The sequence below is a fragment of the Capricornis sumatraensis genome, chromosome 10 (assembly GCF_032405125.1).
Source record: "Capricornis sumatraensis isolate serow.1 chromosome 10, serow.2, whole genome shotgun sequence".
In the NCBI taxonomy this organism is placed as follows: Eukaryota; Metazoa; Chordata; class Mammalia; order Artiodactyla; family Bovidae; genus Capricornis; species Capricornis sumatraensis.
In genome coordinates this window covers 36,880,544-36,897,938 of record NC_091078.1, presented here as the reverse complement: position 1 = coordinate 36,897,938, position 17,395 = coordinate 36,880,544, and the positions used below count along the sequence as shown (strand labels likewise).

Sequence of the window (17,395 nt, the reverse complement as noted above, 5' to 3'; positions counted from 1 at the left end):
AATACACCTGTAATGACATCTGGGAATGAAGGGTGGTGCTTGAATTTATCACCTTCATTAAAATGAGGTGCTGATATTTAATTTTTTTAAAGTTAGATAATTTGAATACGGTACCATGTGCTACCAAACTCAAATCATTCATGTATCTACATTTTACAAAACACTATTTGATATATATATATATATAACAGAAATAGTTGATATATGTAAAATAGAAACCTTGAGAGAATAAATTTACAACTCAGGGCAGACAGAACTTTGTGCAACTTATTTTGTACTGATGCATGTATGAAAATAACTGTCCAGGATTTACTGCCTGTCATTCGAGTGTGATAAGGGCACTGCTAGAACTATGTAGAGGATAACTAGAAGAAAAGGACAGAAGGGTCAGAATCAGAGGATCCGCTAGAAGAGCCAAATGACTGGTTACAACTCAAACTTCAGAAACATTCTAACTTAAATCATACTCAGTCAGCAGCTATGTGCAAAGAAATACGTGATAATGCAATGCAGAGAAAAACCAACTTATTCCTACCACAGAACTGAGAAAATTTCAATTTCTTACTTGAAACATATTTGCAGTAAGACAATCAGTGGATTTCTCTTTCCATCTATATCTACAAGATAACCTAGCGAATAATCACACAGGAATGTTTTGTTATGTTTATTTTAGAGCTGTGCTGTGTGGTTAGTTGCTCAGTCGTGTCCAACTCTTTGCAAACCCATGGATCGTAGCCCACTAGGCACCTCTGTCCATGGCGATTCTCCAGGCAAGAATACCAGAGTGGGTTGCCATGCTCTCCTCCAGGGGGTCTTCCGAACCCGGGGATCGAACCCAGGTCTCCCACACTGCAGACGGATTCTTTACCAGCTGAGCCACCAGGGAGCCCAAGAATACTGGAGTGGGTAGCCTGTCCCTTCTTCAGGGGATGTTCCCAACCCAGGAACCGCACCGGGATCTCCTGCACTGCAGGAGGATTCTTTACCAGCCGAACTACCAGGGGAGCCCCTAGAGACATGTAACTCAAATTTTAACCTGGAGACAGAAATAACAGAGATGACATATCTAACCCTTTAAATTCCCTTTGACTTTAGAAAATGGTTTTCTAAAAGCCATTTCCACTATCTACTACTCCAGTCTGTGAATCCTGCCTCACAGCACCACAGTTTTGAGAGCTGAAAGACTAAAAGAAAATTTAGGAAATGACAACACTAAACATAGCAATTCTCCAAGTTTAACTTCAAAAAAGAATATGAAGTTGGCACATACAATACAATCAATCATCAGGAGTTGAGATTTAAAACAATTACTCAAGGCCTCTCCATTAATTACTGTCATAACTTTCTTTGAAAAAGGAAGTAGAAAAGCATACTGCTTTAAAAAATGTGTTGTATCTTTCAGACTAAAACAGATTCAAAGCATAAAACAAATTACAGTTAAGCATTCACCTATTTTTTTCAAATCTATGCTATAAATTAACACTATCCTCAACAAGCAAAGGTCTGGAAAAGCTGAATTCTAAGACAAAAGCCTGCCTTTATAAGAGTCAAACGAAAAGTAAACAACAGTAGAGAACGCTCATTCTCTGGAAAGCCTGTGAGTCACTGACATCCTGTTCTGCTTCCAGAGGCCAAGTGTTAACTCCAGGTTTTCAGACTGGAGTTTACCAAACCCACTCACTGCTTACTGTGGAGACGACCTATCCACAAGTTAAGCATCTACCTAATACGTAAGACCAACCAGAAAGCATCAGTTAATATTTCTGAGTGTATTCTATGCACGGTCTGTCTGCAATGGCATATAATTTCCATTTCCATAAAATTCCTTTGTAGCAAACAGTAAATATTAATCTCATTTTATGGAACAGCCTAAAAGGTTAAATAGATCCTGCTGAACTAAGGAGTCTGCAGTAGGCAGAATAATGGCCTCCCCAAAAATGTCTGTATCCTAATTCCCTGAATCTGTGAAACTGCTGTTCAATACCAAGAGGGAATTAAGGTTGCAGACAGAATTAAGGTTACTAACCAACTGACATTGAAATGGGAAGATTATCCTGGATTATCTGAATGGGCCCAATGAGATCACAAGGGCCCTAATATAAGTGAAAGAGGGAGGCAGAAGCAGTGTCAAAGCCAGAGAGATTTGAAGATACTAAGCTGCTGGCTTTAAGACAGAGGAGTGAACACAACCAACAGTATGTGTACAGCCTCCAGAGGCTTGAAAAAGCAAGGAACATTCTCCCCGAGAGACCAAGGAAGGAATTCAGTTCACTGAGACCCAGTTCAGATTTCTGACATACAGAACTATAAAATAATAACTCTGTGTTGTTTTAAGCCACTAAATATTTGGCAACTTGTTATAGCAGCAATATGAAACAAATACAGCCTAAATCTGTCACCATTCTGCAGGAATTTGCTAAAGTTTGTGAACAACACAGGCAGTAGCAATAAAATTTAGCAGTGTTGTGTTTCCTCTGTCCTGTTCAGTGCTTCAAAATTCAACTTTTATACTCTTACATAATAGTTTCTTGACATCTTAAAAAAAAAAAGTACACAGGAATTAATCCTGAATTTTAAAATATTTTTTTTTAATATACCAGCAATTTACAGAACAATAGAATCAAGTCCTAACAAGTAAATAGAGGATGTTTCAGACAAGTAAACTTATAACTTAAGGAATGTTACCAAAATTTTAGATACTTTTTTTGGGTGGGCATGAGTAAGGAAGTGTAGGACACTTTTTTAGCCTAGATAACCTTCCATGCTGTTACATGGCAGGAGAGTTGGGGTCTAAATCCACAGGTCCAAACGATCTTTAAAATTCTCTTCTGACTCTACGAGCCATAGTGTTTCAATTCAAATTACTCATGAAAATATACCCTGACAATTTATTTTTCTCCTACTTTAAAATATCTTCAAGCCTTGTACTATTTTCCTCTTACTTACCATTTCAAGCTAGAATAGGTTCTCCCAGAAAAACTAAGTCCACTGTAGTTCATTTTAATATATTTTCATATAATTTCTTCTACACTTAAGAGAATAGGATAAATTTCCCTAAAATATTTACTATCACAATGCAAATAAGTTTTAGCTTTAAAACTGTTCCTTTCAATGAAAGTAAGTAAATGGTTTCTAAGCTATACTTGCTATTCCATAAGCCCATCAAAAGGTCACGAAATGATAACACCTTTCTAACTCACAAGTAACTAGCAGAAAGCAGCATGGCTCCGTTTACTAACAGAAGAACAGATTCTGCCATAACTTTAGTGTGCCCGTGGGCAAATCACTCAGCATCTTTGCATCTGCTTCTTCAACCATAAAAAAGGAAAAATGCTGCTGACCTGCCTCAAAGGGACGTTATAAGAAATAACTAATGATGACGAAATTTTACAAACATAATGTGCCATTTAAAAACCTAACTATAGTGCTTAAAAAAAATACTTTACAAACCACATGTTCTGACTAAGCATCTGCTGGGGTCATTACCTAGAGTGGTCTGTCCCAAAGTAACCTTTCTAATAAACGCTACTAGAGATCCCAAGAACAACATTAGCTTCTTCAGAAACAGGCATATAGCACGGGATGTTCCCTCACTACCTCCCACGGCTTACCTTTTAAGAGCAATCTCACGCAATCAGATTTCACTAACAGCAGCTGTAATAATAATCTATAGAGTTATGAGAGACTATCATAAATGCTACAGAGGACTAGGTCTATTCACTACCTAGTAGTACTAGATATTCAAATAAATTAATAATACCTACTGAAAGAGGAGAGCGAAAAAGTTGGCTTAAAGCTCAACATTCAGAAAACGAAGATCATGGCATCCGGTCCCATCACTTCATGGGAAATAGATGGGGAAACAGTGGAAACAGTGTTAGACTTTATTTTTTTGGGCTCCAAAATCATTGCAGATGGTGATTGCAGCCATGAAGTTAAAAGATGCTTACTCACTGGAAGAAAAGTTATGACCAACCTAGATAGCATATTCAAAAGCAAAGACATTACTTTGCCGACTACGGTCCATCTAGTCAAGGCTATGGTCATGTATGGATGTGAGAGTTGGACTGTGAAGAAAGCTGAGCGCCGAAGAATTGATGCTTTTGAACTATGGTGTTGGAGAAGACTCTTGAGAGTCCCTTGGACTGCAAGGAGATCCAACCAGTCCATTCTAAAGGAGATCAACCCTGGGTGTTCTTTGGAAGGAATGATGCTAAAGCTGAAGCTCCAGTACTTTGGCCACCTCATGTGAAGAGCTGACTGATTAGAAAAGACTCTGATGCTGGGAGGGATTGGGGGCAGGAGGAGAAGGGGACGACCAAGGATGAGATGGCTGGATGGCATCACAGACTCGATGGACATGGGTTTGTGTAAACTCCAGGAGTTGGTGATGGACAGGGAGGCCTGGCGTGCTGCGATTCATGGGGTCGCAAAGAGTCGGACACGACTGAGCGACTGAACTGAACTGAACTGAACTGAACTGAACACCTGGGTTTCCCAGGTGGCTCAATGTTAAAGAATCCATCTGTCAATGCAAGAGATGCAGGTTCAGTCCCTGAATCAGGAAGACCCTCTGGAGGAGGAAATGGCAAGCCACTCCAGTATTCCTGCCTCGAAAGCCCCTTAGGCAGAGAAGACTGGCAGGCTGCAGTCCATGGGGTCACAAAGAGTTGGACACAACTGTGCAACTGAGCACGCATGCACTGAATGTCTACTGAGTGCTGAACACCACTAAGCAAGGCCTATACTTATCTGCCATTAATGTAAAGCTAAAGAAACATGGCATTGCCCTAAGTAAATCATTTGGTAGTAGAGAAAACAGCATACTGAATGCAAATAAAATCTTTCTGAGGGCATCAAAAAAGAATGATATATATCTTTTATAAATTGATATAGAAAGATGTAAAAACAGCCACAGAACAATATGCAAAGTATAAGCCCATTTTTGTGAAACCAAACATATCAAAAAATATATGTCTATACGTGCAAGGAAAAAGTTACAGAAGAACATACCCCAAACTTTTAAATCAAGCTACCAACAGGAAGAAGGTAATGACTTTTACTATTCACTGTATACATTATCTTTCTGTAATTTTTTAACATCTACAGCAAACTGCAATTGCTTTTATACTTAAAAAATATATATTTAATCTTGCTAGGAACAGGACAAATTAGTTTAGAAAAGTATTTCTCCAAATTGAGGCAAAGCAAAATTAGGTGACTTACTAAGTGTGAAGCCCTCTGACACTGAACAACTTTTTTAAAAAAATCATTGAACATAGGGCTGCCCTGGCAGTCCAGTCGTTAGGACTCTGTGTTTTCACTGCAGGAGGCCTGGGTTCAATCCCAGGACCGGGAACTGAGATGCCACAAGCCAAGGGGCCCAGACAAGAAAAAAAGAAATCACTGAACAACTTTCAACAAGGATATTCAGATTAAAAAAAAAAATGAAATGGGGCCTTGGATGAGATACACTCAGCAAGATAAAACTGAAAATATAAAAAGCTAAATTTTTTAAAGCTCCCGAATAGGTATAAGCCAAGCTGCCTCATTTAAACTCTGGGAGCAATAGTAGCTCTTTGTCATTAAGCCTGTTCAGTTTTCCTTTTAGTCTCTCGGGTAGAGACAGACTCAGGCTTGGCAGGGCCCCAGGCTTCGTACACCCCACCCCCACAGCGCGCCTCGCCAGAGCAGCTTCAGGTGACTAACCGCCACATCCGAACAGAGATCACATCAGACCATGAGAAGAAAAAAGACTTTTCCCTATATAAGCAAGGCTGGATGTGGATGCTCGCTTAGAAAATGAACATCTCCAGTGGCTCACCTAATCCAACACAAAACCTCTAGGCTTGGAAGTAAAATTTACTTTTCCCTTCAAAGAATCCCATCTAGACAAGCCAGCAGCAAATTAGAAGAAAGGGCAAGTATTTACTAAGAGAAGATTCTGCATCAGAAGGGCTAGAATAAATAAAGGTCTGAATGGAGGCAGAGTTCTTGGAATAAAGAAATCTGGTTTTCACCTTCCCTTGAACAGTCTTTTTAAGGATTTCACAAAGACAGTAATAACAGGCTTCAATCTTAATCACAAAACTAACTTCTTCCCCCAACTTCCAAATCAACCTTTAAGTTAAAAGAGACTAGAGTCACTATATCACCCCCAAAGCATTTCAACTCATAAGCATTTACACATTCTTTCCATGAATTAACAATAATAGCTTCAATTTATGGAGTAGATCGTGTTATTACACTTAGTCACCCCTAACAACCCCATGAGGTAAGCGCTACCACCATTCCTCATAAGACAAGGACACCAGCCTTCCTAGAAAGTTAAAGAAAACTGCCCACAACTTGGCAAGCATGAGAGTCCCAATTTAATCCCAAGCAGTCTCGATGAAAGAATCTTCACTCTGCCCATTTATAAAAGAAGTGACAGCTTTTACCAGAATAATGCAGCTACCGCGTACCGATACTCAGAACATGTACAGTTTAAGTTAAATGTTATTTCATTTAATACTTACACAACCTTGTAAGGTAACTATCAATATTACTATCCCACTTTGCAAGAAAATGAATCTGATGTTTACTTTCACTTCAAAAATAAACAACTTTCCCCAAACTTCAACAGCCAGAACACAGAAAGACAGCCCTGGGAATAAGACCTCTCTCTTTCCAAGCCATATGCTCTTAATCACTAAGCTACACTATTTACTGGGCACTTTTAACTAAAAAAAAAGATGGTTTTTATAGTCATTTTCAAGTATAACTTTTACTATCAGTATAAGGTAAGTCTTTTCTTTAAATGCCATTTGCTCTAAGATTTGATGATTTATAATGTTCATTTCTGTTATTAAAGAAAATGACAGAAATTAGTGTGACTTTAAGTGAAACTTACTAAACAGTTACCAATGACATTCTTCTAAGCAAGTATGCCCTGCAAGATTATCAAATTAGGAGACAGCAGTCCACTGTTCGTCAAAACCTTGACATAGGACTTTAAATATCCTATAGTTAGTTAAGTCACACTGCCAAAAACCCATCTATAAATTAGGAAAAAAAATGGCTTAAATAAGAAAACTCTACATAAAGTATCTATCTCACTGTCCCATACAGACTGTTTTCTGACACATTTCAATAGTAAAAGACTATGTACAAATAATTATTCTCTCAAGTGATAGCTAAATTTATAACTTAAAAGTGATCGATTACTTTCTGTAAAGATTTTCTTCCTTCAAATGATAATAATCACCCCAAAGAATCAACCTCTCTACCACCAGACTGCCAGCACCAATGTTAAGCTGGAAAGATACACCAGGCAGAGTAATAATAGAATTGTATCTTTATCTTCAACTGTCCTAATGCTCAGTACATCTAGTTATTCACAGTTAGATATTATCCTCAGAATAAGCCAAGTGTTGTTTTAAAACTTTCTTTTCTGCCTCTTTTATTTTGTCCCTTAGTCATATCAACCAACCTAAAACATGACTGTTAGTATGTGAGGTGAAGAGGAAGTTGGTTTCTCTGTCTCTGTGAACTGACCCTAGTAGATTTGTCTTTTATCTTCTGCTAAACTGTTTACATACTTCTTTAAACTCACTCTTCCTCCCCAAACTTGAATGCTGTCTCCAATTTTAGTATGAAAATTATCAGATTTCTAGAAACACATTATCTTCCATTGGAAATGTGAACATCAAGATTTCCTGCACTCCTCAATTTTTATAACAAAAGCTCTCTCTTAAAATTAAACATACTAATTAGCAGTTTAAGAGGTAACAAATATACTGACTTATTTTCATGTAAAGTAATAAATGAAAATATTTCAATCATCTTGGGAACAAAAGCTTGTTATTTACAGCTCATGTTTCATTTAATGTCCACTAGGTATTAACAAGTCCCCAAAGTTTCTTTCCTTTTTCTTTCTTTTTCTGAAAGAAACAGACTTTTCAGTATTTTCTTTTGTCTTTTGTATTCAAAATAAGCTACAAGCTAAAAAGCTCTGCACTGAAGTATCAATAAAAATTTTTAAGTAATTCTACTTGCAATATAAGCCCTATCAAAATCCACACCTTCTAGAATCTGCAATATTTAAATATCGCAAAGATTTTGGCCCTTTCTGACCCACAGAGGACTGTGGCTGTCATCTTACACAGAATACTGGTGCATGCTTTGCACGAATGCAGCAACATCCTTGTCCTGTGACACCCAAATGAAGGTACCACCAGTCCTGGTTTGAACAACTCATCCAAAATGAAAGGCTGCAATGTTTTTAAATACTTGTAACTAAAAATCTAATCGAGTTGACTCTTAAGCAACACTGGCGGGGGGACTGGAGGGACAGCTGAAAATCCTGGTGTAACTTTACAGTCTGCCTTCTGTATCTGCAGACCCACATTCTTGGATTCGGCTACCCATGCACTGTGTAGTGTGACTGTATATCTGCTGAAAACACTTCTTGTATAAGTGGACCCAAGCAGTTCAAACCCATGTTATTCAAGGGTCCACTGTATAGCATATCCATATTTTGAGTTTAGTCATATTTCACCAAGCAATACACCAGTTGGCAATTTTCACAAATGTAAAATATATTTTATAAATGTATTCAATATAAATGTTTATTTCCAAAAATTATGCAGCCCTAATTTCCTCATAAAATCCCAGCTTTCCAGTTATTCATCTACAACATCTTGGTGCCCTCCTTGACTTTCCTCTAGATTCAACCTGACAAGAACTCCTTTCGGCTCTATCTTCAAACCACACCTAGAAGCTGACCATTCCACACCTCCCTCATTGGGCAGCCACCATCCTTTGTGACTACAGCTTTTTAACTGGTCGGTTTCCATCTTGTAGACTTGCCCACAGCCTGTTTTTAACACAGCAGTTAGTGATCCTTTAGAAACGTAAGGAAAATCGGCCACTCTGTAATGAGAGCATCATTCTGTTCAAAACCCACAACTGCTCCCTATTTCTATCAGAATGAAAGTTAAAATCCTTAAAAAGGCCTTCAGGTGATCGGCTCTGATGTGCTCCATCCCCGTCCTGCAGCCCCCTTTGCCTGCCTGACCCCGTCCACTTCTGATCTCCCTTCCTTCATCCGCTCCAGCTACCCTAGCCTCTGTGCAGGTCACCGAACACGTCCAGCTGCCTTGGAGGCCACATGACTAACTCCCTTACGTCCTTTTCTCAAGTATTTGCATGAACGTCTTCTCGATAAACCCTACTTGACCACCTTACTTCATGCTACAACCTATCTACCTCATATTCCCTGTCCTCCTTACCAAGCTCCCCTCTTATTTCTCTACTACTGACCACCCAACAAATTAGATACTTGATTTATTATGTCTATTCTTACTTGTCTGCCCCTCACCTCATCTTAAAAGGTAAGATGCACAGGGCCAGGACTTTCTACCTGTTTTGTTCACTGGATATATCCTAAATGGCTAGATTGGAGACTAGCACGCAAGGATTCAATAAATGTTGAGTGGCCAACTCTTCAGTGGCCACTTTCTACAACACGAAACACTCAGCTCTCGATAGGGTTACCAGAGGTAGCATCACTACTCTGAAAACTGAAAGGTCCACTCCTAAGAACTCCTAAAATGGAAAATGTATGTTCACACTAAAGCCTGAAACAAATGTTAACAGCAACATTATTCACAATAGGCAAAAGTAGAAATAAATGAACCAACAAAATGTGGTATACCCAAGGAAATGGAATATTATTCAGCAATTAAAAGGAATGAAATATTGACATAGGCCTCAGAATGAATGAATCCTGAGAATATTATGATAGGTGAAAGAAGTCAGACACAAAAGGTCACGTATTATATGATTCCATTGCTAGAAAATGTCAAGAACAGGCAAATTAACCTTAGAGACAGGAAGTAGATTAGTGATTGCCAGAGGAAGGATAGAGGGAAGGGAGAACAAAGAGTGACTACTAGTGGATAACAGGTCTCTCTGGGGAAGATGAAAATGTTCTGGAGTTAGACAGCAGTGACGGAAACAGTCTGTGAAAAGTACTGCATTGTGTACTTTAAAAGGATGAATTGCGGGACTTCCCTGGTGGTCCAGGGGTTAAGACTCTGCATTACCAGACCAGGGGGCCTGGATTCAATCCCTGGTCCAGGACTAGATATCGTCACGCCACAACTGAAGACCCTGCAATGCTGCAACTGAGACCTGGCATAACAAAATTTATAAATAAATACCTCATTCCCTAAAATTCAAAAGCAAAACAAAATAACAGGAAGGACTGCTCAGTTCAATGTTCACTGCCCACTAACAATGGAAGGCTAAGAATTGGGAGCGTCAATACTCTGGCCACCTGGTGCAGAGCCCAATCACTGGAGAAGACCTGATGCTGAGGAAGACTGAGGGCAGGAAGAAACAGGTGATAGAGGAGGAGACAGTTGGATGGTATCACTGACTCAATGGACATGAGTTTCAGCAAACTCTGGGAGACACTGAAGGATAGGGAAGCCTGGTGCTCCAGTCATAGGGTCGCAAAGAGCAGGACACAACTGAGCGACTGAACAGCAACAAAGAGTTGGGAACGGCTTCTTGGCTGTACTCAGTTCCAAGAATCTATCCACCAACAAATCACAGCAGAAAGATTTTTTTAAAGGGACTGGGGATGGGAGGGTTAGTCATCTATAAACAGCAGTAAGCAGAAACCTCATACTCAATTCATTACACTCCTATATCCCCACCTTCAATACAACCGTTTCCCACACCTGGTCTACCTCCATCTCTCATCAAACTGACTTGCAGCTCGTCTCCCTACTTCCACTCGACTCCCCTGCAGCTGACCCCCTTCTCAATCACTTCATTCTCTGGCTTGAGACTTTTCAGTGACTTCCTAGCACACTCAGACTTTAAGTCCTTACCACGACCTACATGGCCCTACATTGTTCTGGCCCTTGTGAGCTCTCAAGCCTCATCTCCTCCCACTTCAGCCCTAAAGGACACCTTCCTGCTCCTTAAACATTTCAAGATCAAACATCTAACCTAAAGTCACACTCTCCGTCACTCTACCCTTTTATCCTGATTCTGCTTCATCTCCCTTCATAGAACTTACCACTTTTTTCTTTTGGTTTAGTGTCTATCCACCCTAATACAGTCGACCCTTGAACAACACAAAGATTAGGGGCCCTACTCCCCCCATGCAATGGAAAATCAATGAATAACTTCAGACTCCCCCCACATTTAACCACTAATAGTTCGATGTTAACCAAAAGCCTTACCAATAACATACAAAGTCGATAAACATATTTTGTGTATGTATTTTACACTGTATTCTTACAATAAAGTAAGCCAGAGAAAAGAAAATATTATTAAGATCATAAGAAAGAGGAAATACATTTACACTACATATACCTGTATTTACTTCCCCGGTGGCTCAGATGGTAAAGCGTCCGCCTACAATGCTGGAGACCTGGATTCGAACCCTGGGATGGGAAGATCTCCTGGAGAAGGAAATGGCAACCCGCTCCAGTATTCTTGCCTGGAGAATCCCATGGACGGAGGAGCTTGGTGGGCTACAGTCCACAGGGTTGCAAAGAGTCGGACACGACTGAGCGACTTCACTATCACTATCCCTATATTTACCAAAAACCCACGCACAAGTGCAGGCTGAGCATCAACTGTGAAGTCCACAAGGGTTAAGAATTCTCATTTTGTTTACTGCTGTGTCCTCAATACCTACAGTCGCATCTAGTACAAACAAGGCACGCAGTATCTCTTCGTGACTGAATTTACAAGGCAAGCTAGCAAAAACACATTCTTCTGTGAGATATCTACCACATTTTTAAAAATTACAATAAGCAAAGGATTAGGAATGTGGACAGGAAACAAGTCAGTGTTTTACAAAATTATTCATCAAAAAGATCACAAGTTTATAGCACAAAATACATTTGCTATATTATGGGTCCAACTACCCTGAAATACCATAAATATTAACTATGAGGTTAACATTCACACTGGATTAACCAAGCCTCCGATTTCTCTTCATTCTACCTGATCCCTTACTCTTATATCTTAATTAGTTAAGTCCACTTGGATGCGGACCCCCTACAGGTCCCTTGAATACTCAAAACCTTATTCATGTTTACTCCAGTCACAGCATAGTTCAAAATAAAATAACATCTATCTCATACTTCAAGACAGAAACCTCCATCTTCCTTCTACCCGAGGGTGAGTTGCTAGTCCTCAATTTTACTTCCTGGATATTTCAGATCTATTTCCTCTGGTTCTACTCCCATGGAATTAGCTCCTTATTCACTTCTTACTTTGATTTATCACCTGGAACTAAGTCTCCCATGAGTCAGCTCCTTATTCACTTCTCACTTGGACTTATCACCTGGAATTTCCAGATTTTCCATTCAGATTTCCCTTTAGATATTTCACTACAATACTACCAAAGTGATCTCTCTCTAGCATAAGCCCAGTATCCTTACAGTTAGTGAGTCCATGTAGCTTTGCACAACTTTTTCGGCTCTCTGACTTATTTTCATCTCCCATCACTGCCCTCCTATTCCCACCCCCAATGCATCACACTTTATGTCAACCTCAGCCACACTGAACTACTTAGTTTCCAGACACATCATCCTGTTTTTTTCCTTTATTTTCCAGTATGTTGTTCCCTCTCTGAAACACTCTTTTCTACTCTTCTTACCTAGCGAAAGCTTTAACTTTCAGCTTAGATGCCAAGTCTACCAGAGAACTTTCCGTGGCTCTCTGCTTTAGATGTCCTCTTCTGTCCTCCCACTGCACTAATCACAAATACTATGCAGCAAAAAATATTTGTATAATTCAATATGTACCACTTGTTTTATTTTTCTGCGTCTTCAACTAAATTATGAGCTCCTTGAGAACAGGACTGATGTTATTTACCTTCGTGTTACACTCCCTGACACATGGAAGGGGTTGTTGTTAAGTGAAAGATTTATAAAATGGGGAGAGAGAAAAGGACAAGTGAGGAGAGGAAGGAAGGAAAAAAAAAACAGAGAGGAAGGAAAGGTAGAAGGGAAAGAGGGAAGGAGAGAAAGGAAAGGAGAAGGGTGGAGTGGGGAGAGAGGGACTGAGAACACTCACACAAACAAAGGATATTTCAATAGGCATGTGTAATCAATCCATTATTTTTATGTGGTCTCAGACAGTGATTACTGAGGAGTGAATGGTACATCTGAAAAAGCCCATCTCCCCAGATCCTAAGCACAACCATCTGAATCACTTATCCCCTACAGATTCTGAAATGTCTACTCTATTCCATATCCACTTGAAAATTTACTGCAGTGTAATGAGAAATGTTAATAACATGCATGATATAAAAGCAAAAAAAAAAGTAATTTAGAAAAAAGCACAAAATGTAACTGACATAATTCAGTCTTAGAATTATTTACAGACTTCAATAATCTATCATTTCCTCACAATGTGCTATCAATGACATTGAAAGGTTTATCATAAGTATGAAAAGTAAACCCGACATAACGCCAACGTCATGATCTATGTTAAAGCACAAAACCGTTTTCATGTTATAGCCATATTTCTCAAAAACACACCAGGCAGGACCCCGAGATATGGTAAAGGGGCTTTATTTATTTAAATAAATTCTTAAAGGCAGTACTACAGGAAAATCGCTTCTAAAACATACAACATTTAAAATGATATGTATATTTTTCCTTGCCTTGGGACTCTAAAGCAACAACCAAAAAAGTGTATTCCTACACACTTTTTCAGTTACCTCAATACGCTGTCACTTAATAAAATTTACTGTGACTAGGAAGACAAATAATATGAACTTAAAAGCTTGCTACAAAGTATGAATTTCTTTGGTAGATCTGACAATTGGCCTAAGTCTACAATAGAGACTGGGAACACACAAAAGAGAAAATCTAAAGTCTAATATAATCAATACTACATACTTTTTGAATTACAATTTTGTTAAAGCAAATACCAACCATGGGCAGCCTCTCAATTTTTTAAGTTGAAAGAAATAAGCTAAGTTTTTAGAACTTATGATTACTAGTAGATTCCCAAAGAGAGGACTTACTGTACTGATAAAAACATAAGTTCTTCTTGTATAAAATTAGAAGATTATTTTAACAATTCTTTCTTTTTAACATTACTAGTAACTTTTTGTTTAAAAGCAGTAATAACAGAAATGCTGAATCTTTAAAATGAGTTCTAAAATAACAATAAAAATTGCATTTGCCTAACACTATGAAACTTTCAAGCTGAAGTTTCCAACGTACTTTCATTTTTCAAAAAGGTTTAAAAAAAGAGAAAAAGGAAATCTAAAAGACCTTCAACTTACTACATTTCCTTTAACCAAAAATTAGCATAGTACCCTAGATGTGCCAGGCACTCCACTGGAAACTTTGACAGATTACAACATTTATTCCAAACTAACTCCTGTATTATTCACCCTATAAACTTAAATCATTCAACCCAACACTTTTCTATAGAAATTGCTGTCCAATGCCAAAGAAGATATTTTTTTCTAAAAAATTTACTTGTCACTGTTTCACACAGGTCAGACAGAAGGTGACGGAGCTAGCATTTTTAGCATGATTAACAAAAGGGATTCATTTCTGAAACATCACTGTTTTTTTATTTACATGAAAGTGAAATAGTAATTCATCAGATTTAAACTGTTTCATGTAGGAGTTTATAGCACCTCAAACTCAAAAAGAAAACAACCTAAAAAAAGACTGAATTTAACTACTTTGTATAGCTGATAAATATTTAAGTAGTCACAGCTTTCACTTTCTACCATGAGCACGTACTCCAAATTTTAATTTGGAATTAAAAAATTTTTTTAAATAATTCAAAGGACTGTCAAAAGTAGTTGGAATTTACATTTCAACATACTAACTGTTCCATTTCTATCCCTGTGAAAACCCTCTACTCTTTTCAAGCTCTTCTGAGTTTGTAATGGATGAAAAATACCTACTAGTCTCTAACTTCCACTAGTTGAATCTAAACATTTCAGGTATCTAAAGCTTTTCATCCTAAAGTGCGTTAAAAAATACGGCAGCATTCAATCACATATTCTCTACAGTGAAAAAACAACCTGTACTAAGTTTATGACTATAATTTCTTCAACCATTTAAGCAAACCATACTCTTTTAGACAATATCCTCCATTCAGTTAACATGTTTATTTAAAAGGAACCTGGCAATCGGTTTTATCACAATGCAATACAGCATCTGATAATTTATAGACCTAATGGATCAGCAGAGGAAAACACACCATATAATCCTAAATCCCCGGAAATACAAGGAACAACTAACTGCTGTCTCTGAATTATGTAAAAATCACCAACATTCTCTTCAAAAAATCTTTCAATTAAGATTATATTTAATTCTCCTAAGCAAGGAGGTCTTCGGTTAAAAATTCACAATACTGTTCACACAATAAATGAGATGTTCTTTCATCGGCGTAACCGATAGAACCACAATACAGTTCAGTTTCTAGAATCAGATTACTTGACCTGCTTTTAAAACACTTAAATTCACGCAGCTATTTCTCTCATTCCCCGCGAAAAGAGAGGTTCTATAAGGAAAAATCATCCTCAGCGAGATATCCTATAACCGGCTCCAACTCCACAGCAAAGCCCACCGATATCCACACCAGCTGACCCTCGTCGTCTCCGGGGACGAGCTCGGGCGCCAAGCCACCACACACACCTTCCTCAGCAAAACTCGGAGGGGCCCCATACCCGAACTCAATCAAAGCCCCCACTTCCTAGATTCTCTAGCCCACAGGCTCGTCTTCTGGAGATCTTACCTTCATGATGATCCTGGGGCCGCGATCTCCCCGAAAATACCAGATTCACCTGCACCTGGAGAAGAAACAAAAGACACCCCGTCAACATCACGGGCACCCCTCTGCACTGGCGGAGGCGGAGGGACTCCAGCGAAGCCTGCACGCCGAAAAGGAGCTCAAGGAGGCGTCAGCCCCCAAACCACCAAACGCCGATCCAGGGTCCCTCTCTGGCCCCGCCATCCCCGCAAACCCGGCCACCTACACAGCTCGACAGCTTCCCGTCCCCATTGTCGGGACCCGACGGAGTTTCCCGTCTCCGACAATGACGCCATTTCTGTCAGAGAAGAAACTCACAACAAGCCTGGGGGCCGGCGCGGGGCCGGCCGCCCTCCAGCCCGAGGGCCTCCGCGCCGTTCCGGCAGCTCCCCCTCGAAAGGGCCGCGCACCCCTCAAGTCCAAGCGGGCGCAAGCCGGGCCTGGGGGAGCACAGCAGGGGCGACGGACGGGCCGGGCGGGCCGCGAGCTGCACCGACCAGCCGCAGAGCCTCAGCCCACGTCCCGCTCCGAGATGGACACCCGACAAGTGGGAGCGGGATCCGAGGGGACAGCGAGAGCGCCGAGGGGGCCAGGAGGCGGCAGAGCTCCCCCACGACCCGGGCCCCCCACCGCGGCCGAGGGACGCTAAAGCGCTGAGTGTGCGGCCGCCAGGCTGGGGGGCGACTCGGACTCGGCAACTGCGGGGGGCGGGGGAGCTCCACGGAGGCCGAGGCCCCGAATTTCCGTGCCCGGGGAGACCACCAAAGCGACCTTCCCCGGGTCCTCGGCCGGGCCTAGTGACTCTCTTAAAGACCCCCTTACGAGACCGCGAAAGCCTCAGAAAATGTCCCTACCTTCCTCGGAGGCGAGCTCCGACCCTGGCACGTCCAGAGTCCCCTCCCCTGCTCCCCCCCAAAACCAGCAGGCCCGGGGGAGAGATGGGGGAAGAAGGGCGGCGGGTCCAGCGGTTGCTGAGGCTGAAGCTCCGGCTCCTCCTCCTCCCGCGGCGGCGACTGGTACCTTTGTTTGGCGGCCGCTCGGGCTCCCTCGCTGGGGGGAGGGGGGACGACGAAAAATCTCTCCCGGACTGGAGGTCTGGGCCCCCAATCGCGCTGCCCTCCAGAGGACGGCGGCGACAGACCCTCTGCGACTCCCTCAGAGCAAAAGTCCAGGCGGTGGCCGTGGCAGCGGCAAGCTTAAGCTGAAGAGTCTCCCTCCGCTCCGGCGCCCGAGCTCCTCACTCCGGACTCGACTGACGGGCAAACATCGCTTCCCCCCCCCCACCCCAAGTGCCCCCCTTCCCTCCTTTCTCCCCTCCCCTAGACTTTTTTCCCCTCCCCTACCTCTTTCCCGGATGGCTTCTTAGACGACCTCGGATTGGTTAGGCTTCTTTAGAACCCGCCTATACCCTGTTCCTATTGGTCCCCGCGATACAAACAACGACGCCATTTTCCCACCAGTTCTATGGAAACAGAAAGTTACGCCTCAAAGCTCCCCGGGAAATGTAGTCCAGCCTTTCGGGCCAATGCGCGAAGCCTCCCCCCGGAGAACTGCAAGACCCGCAATGCCCCGCGCCACCGTGAGACAGGCGGGG

At 41.1% G+C, this 17,395-nt stretch overlaps 1 protein-coding gene across 1 annotated transcript in view; it reads right to left on the bottom strand.

The window, feature by feature from the left end:
* ARID4B (AT-rich interaction domain 4B) overlaps positions 1-16,690 on the bottom strand; it is a 138,984-nt gene extending 122,294 nt beyond the window's left edge. The window contains exons 1-2 of the mRNA XM_068981623.1: positions 16,656-16,690; positions 15,787-15,841 (exon numbers count right to left, since the gene is read on the bottom strand). Of these exons, the coding sequence (XP_068837724.1) occupies positions 15,787-15,792 (6 nt within the window). The 5' untranslated portion in view covers positions 15,793-15,841; positions 16,656-16,690. The remainder of the gene's footprint in view (positions 1-15,786; positions 15,842-16,655) is intronic.
* Positions 16,691-17,395: the final 705 nt, after the last annotated feature.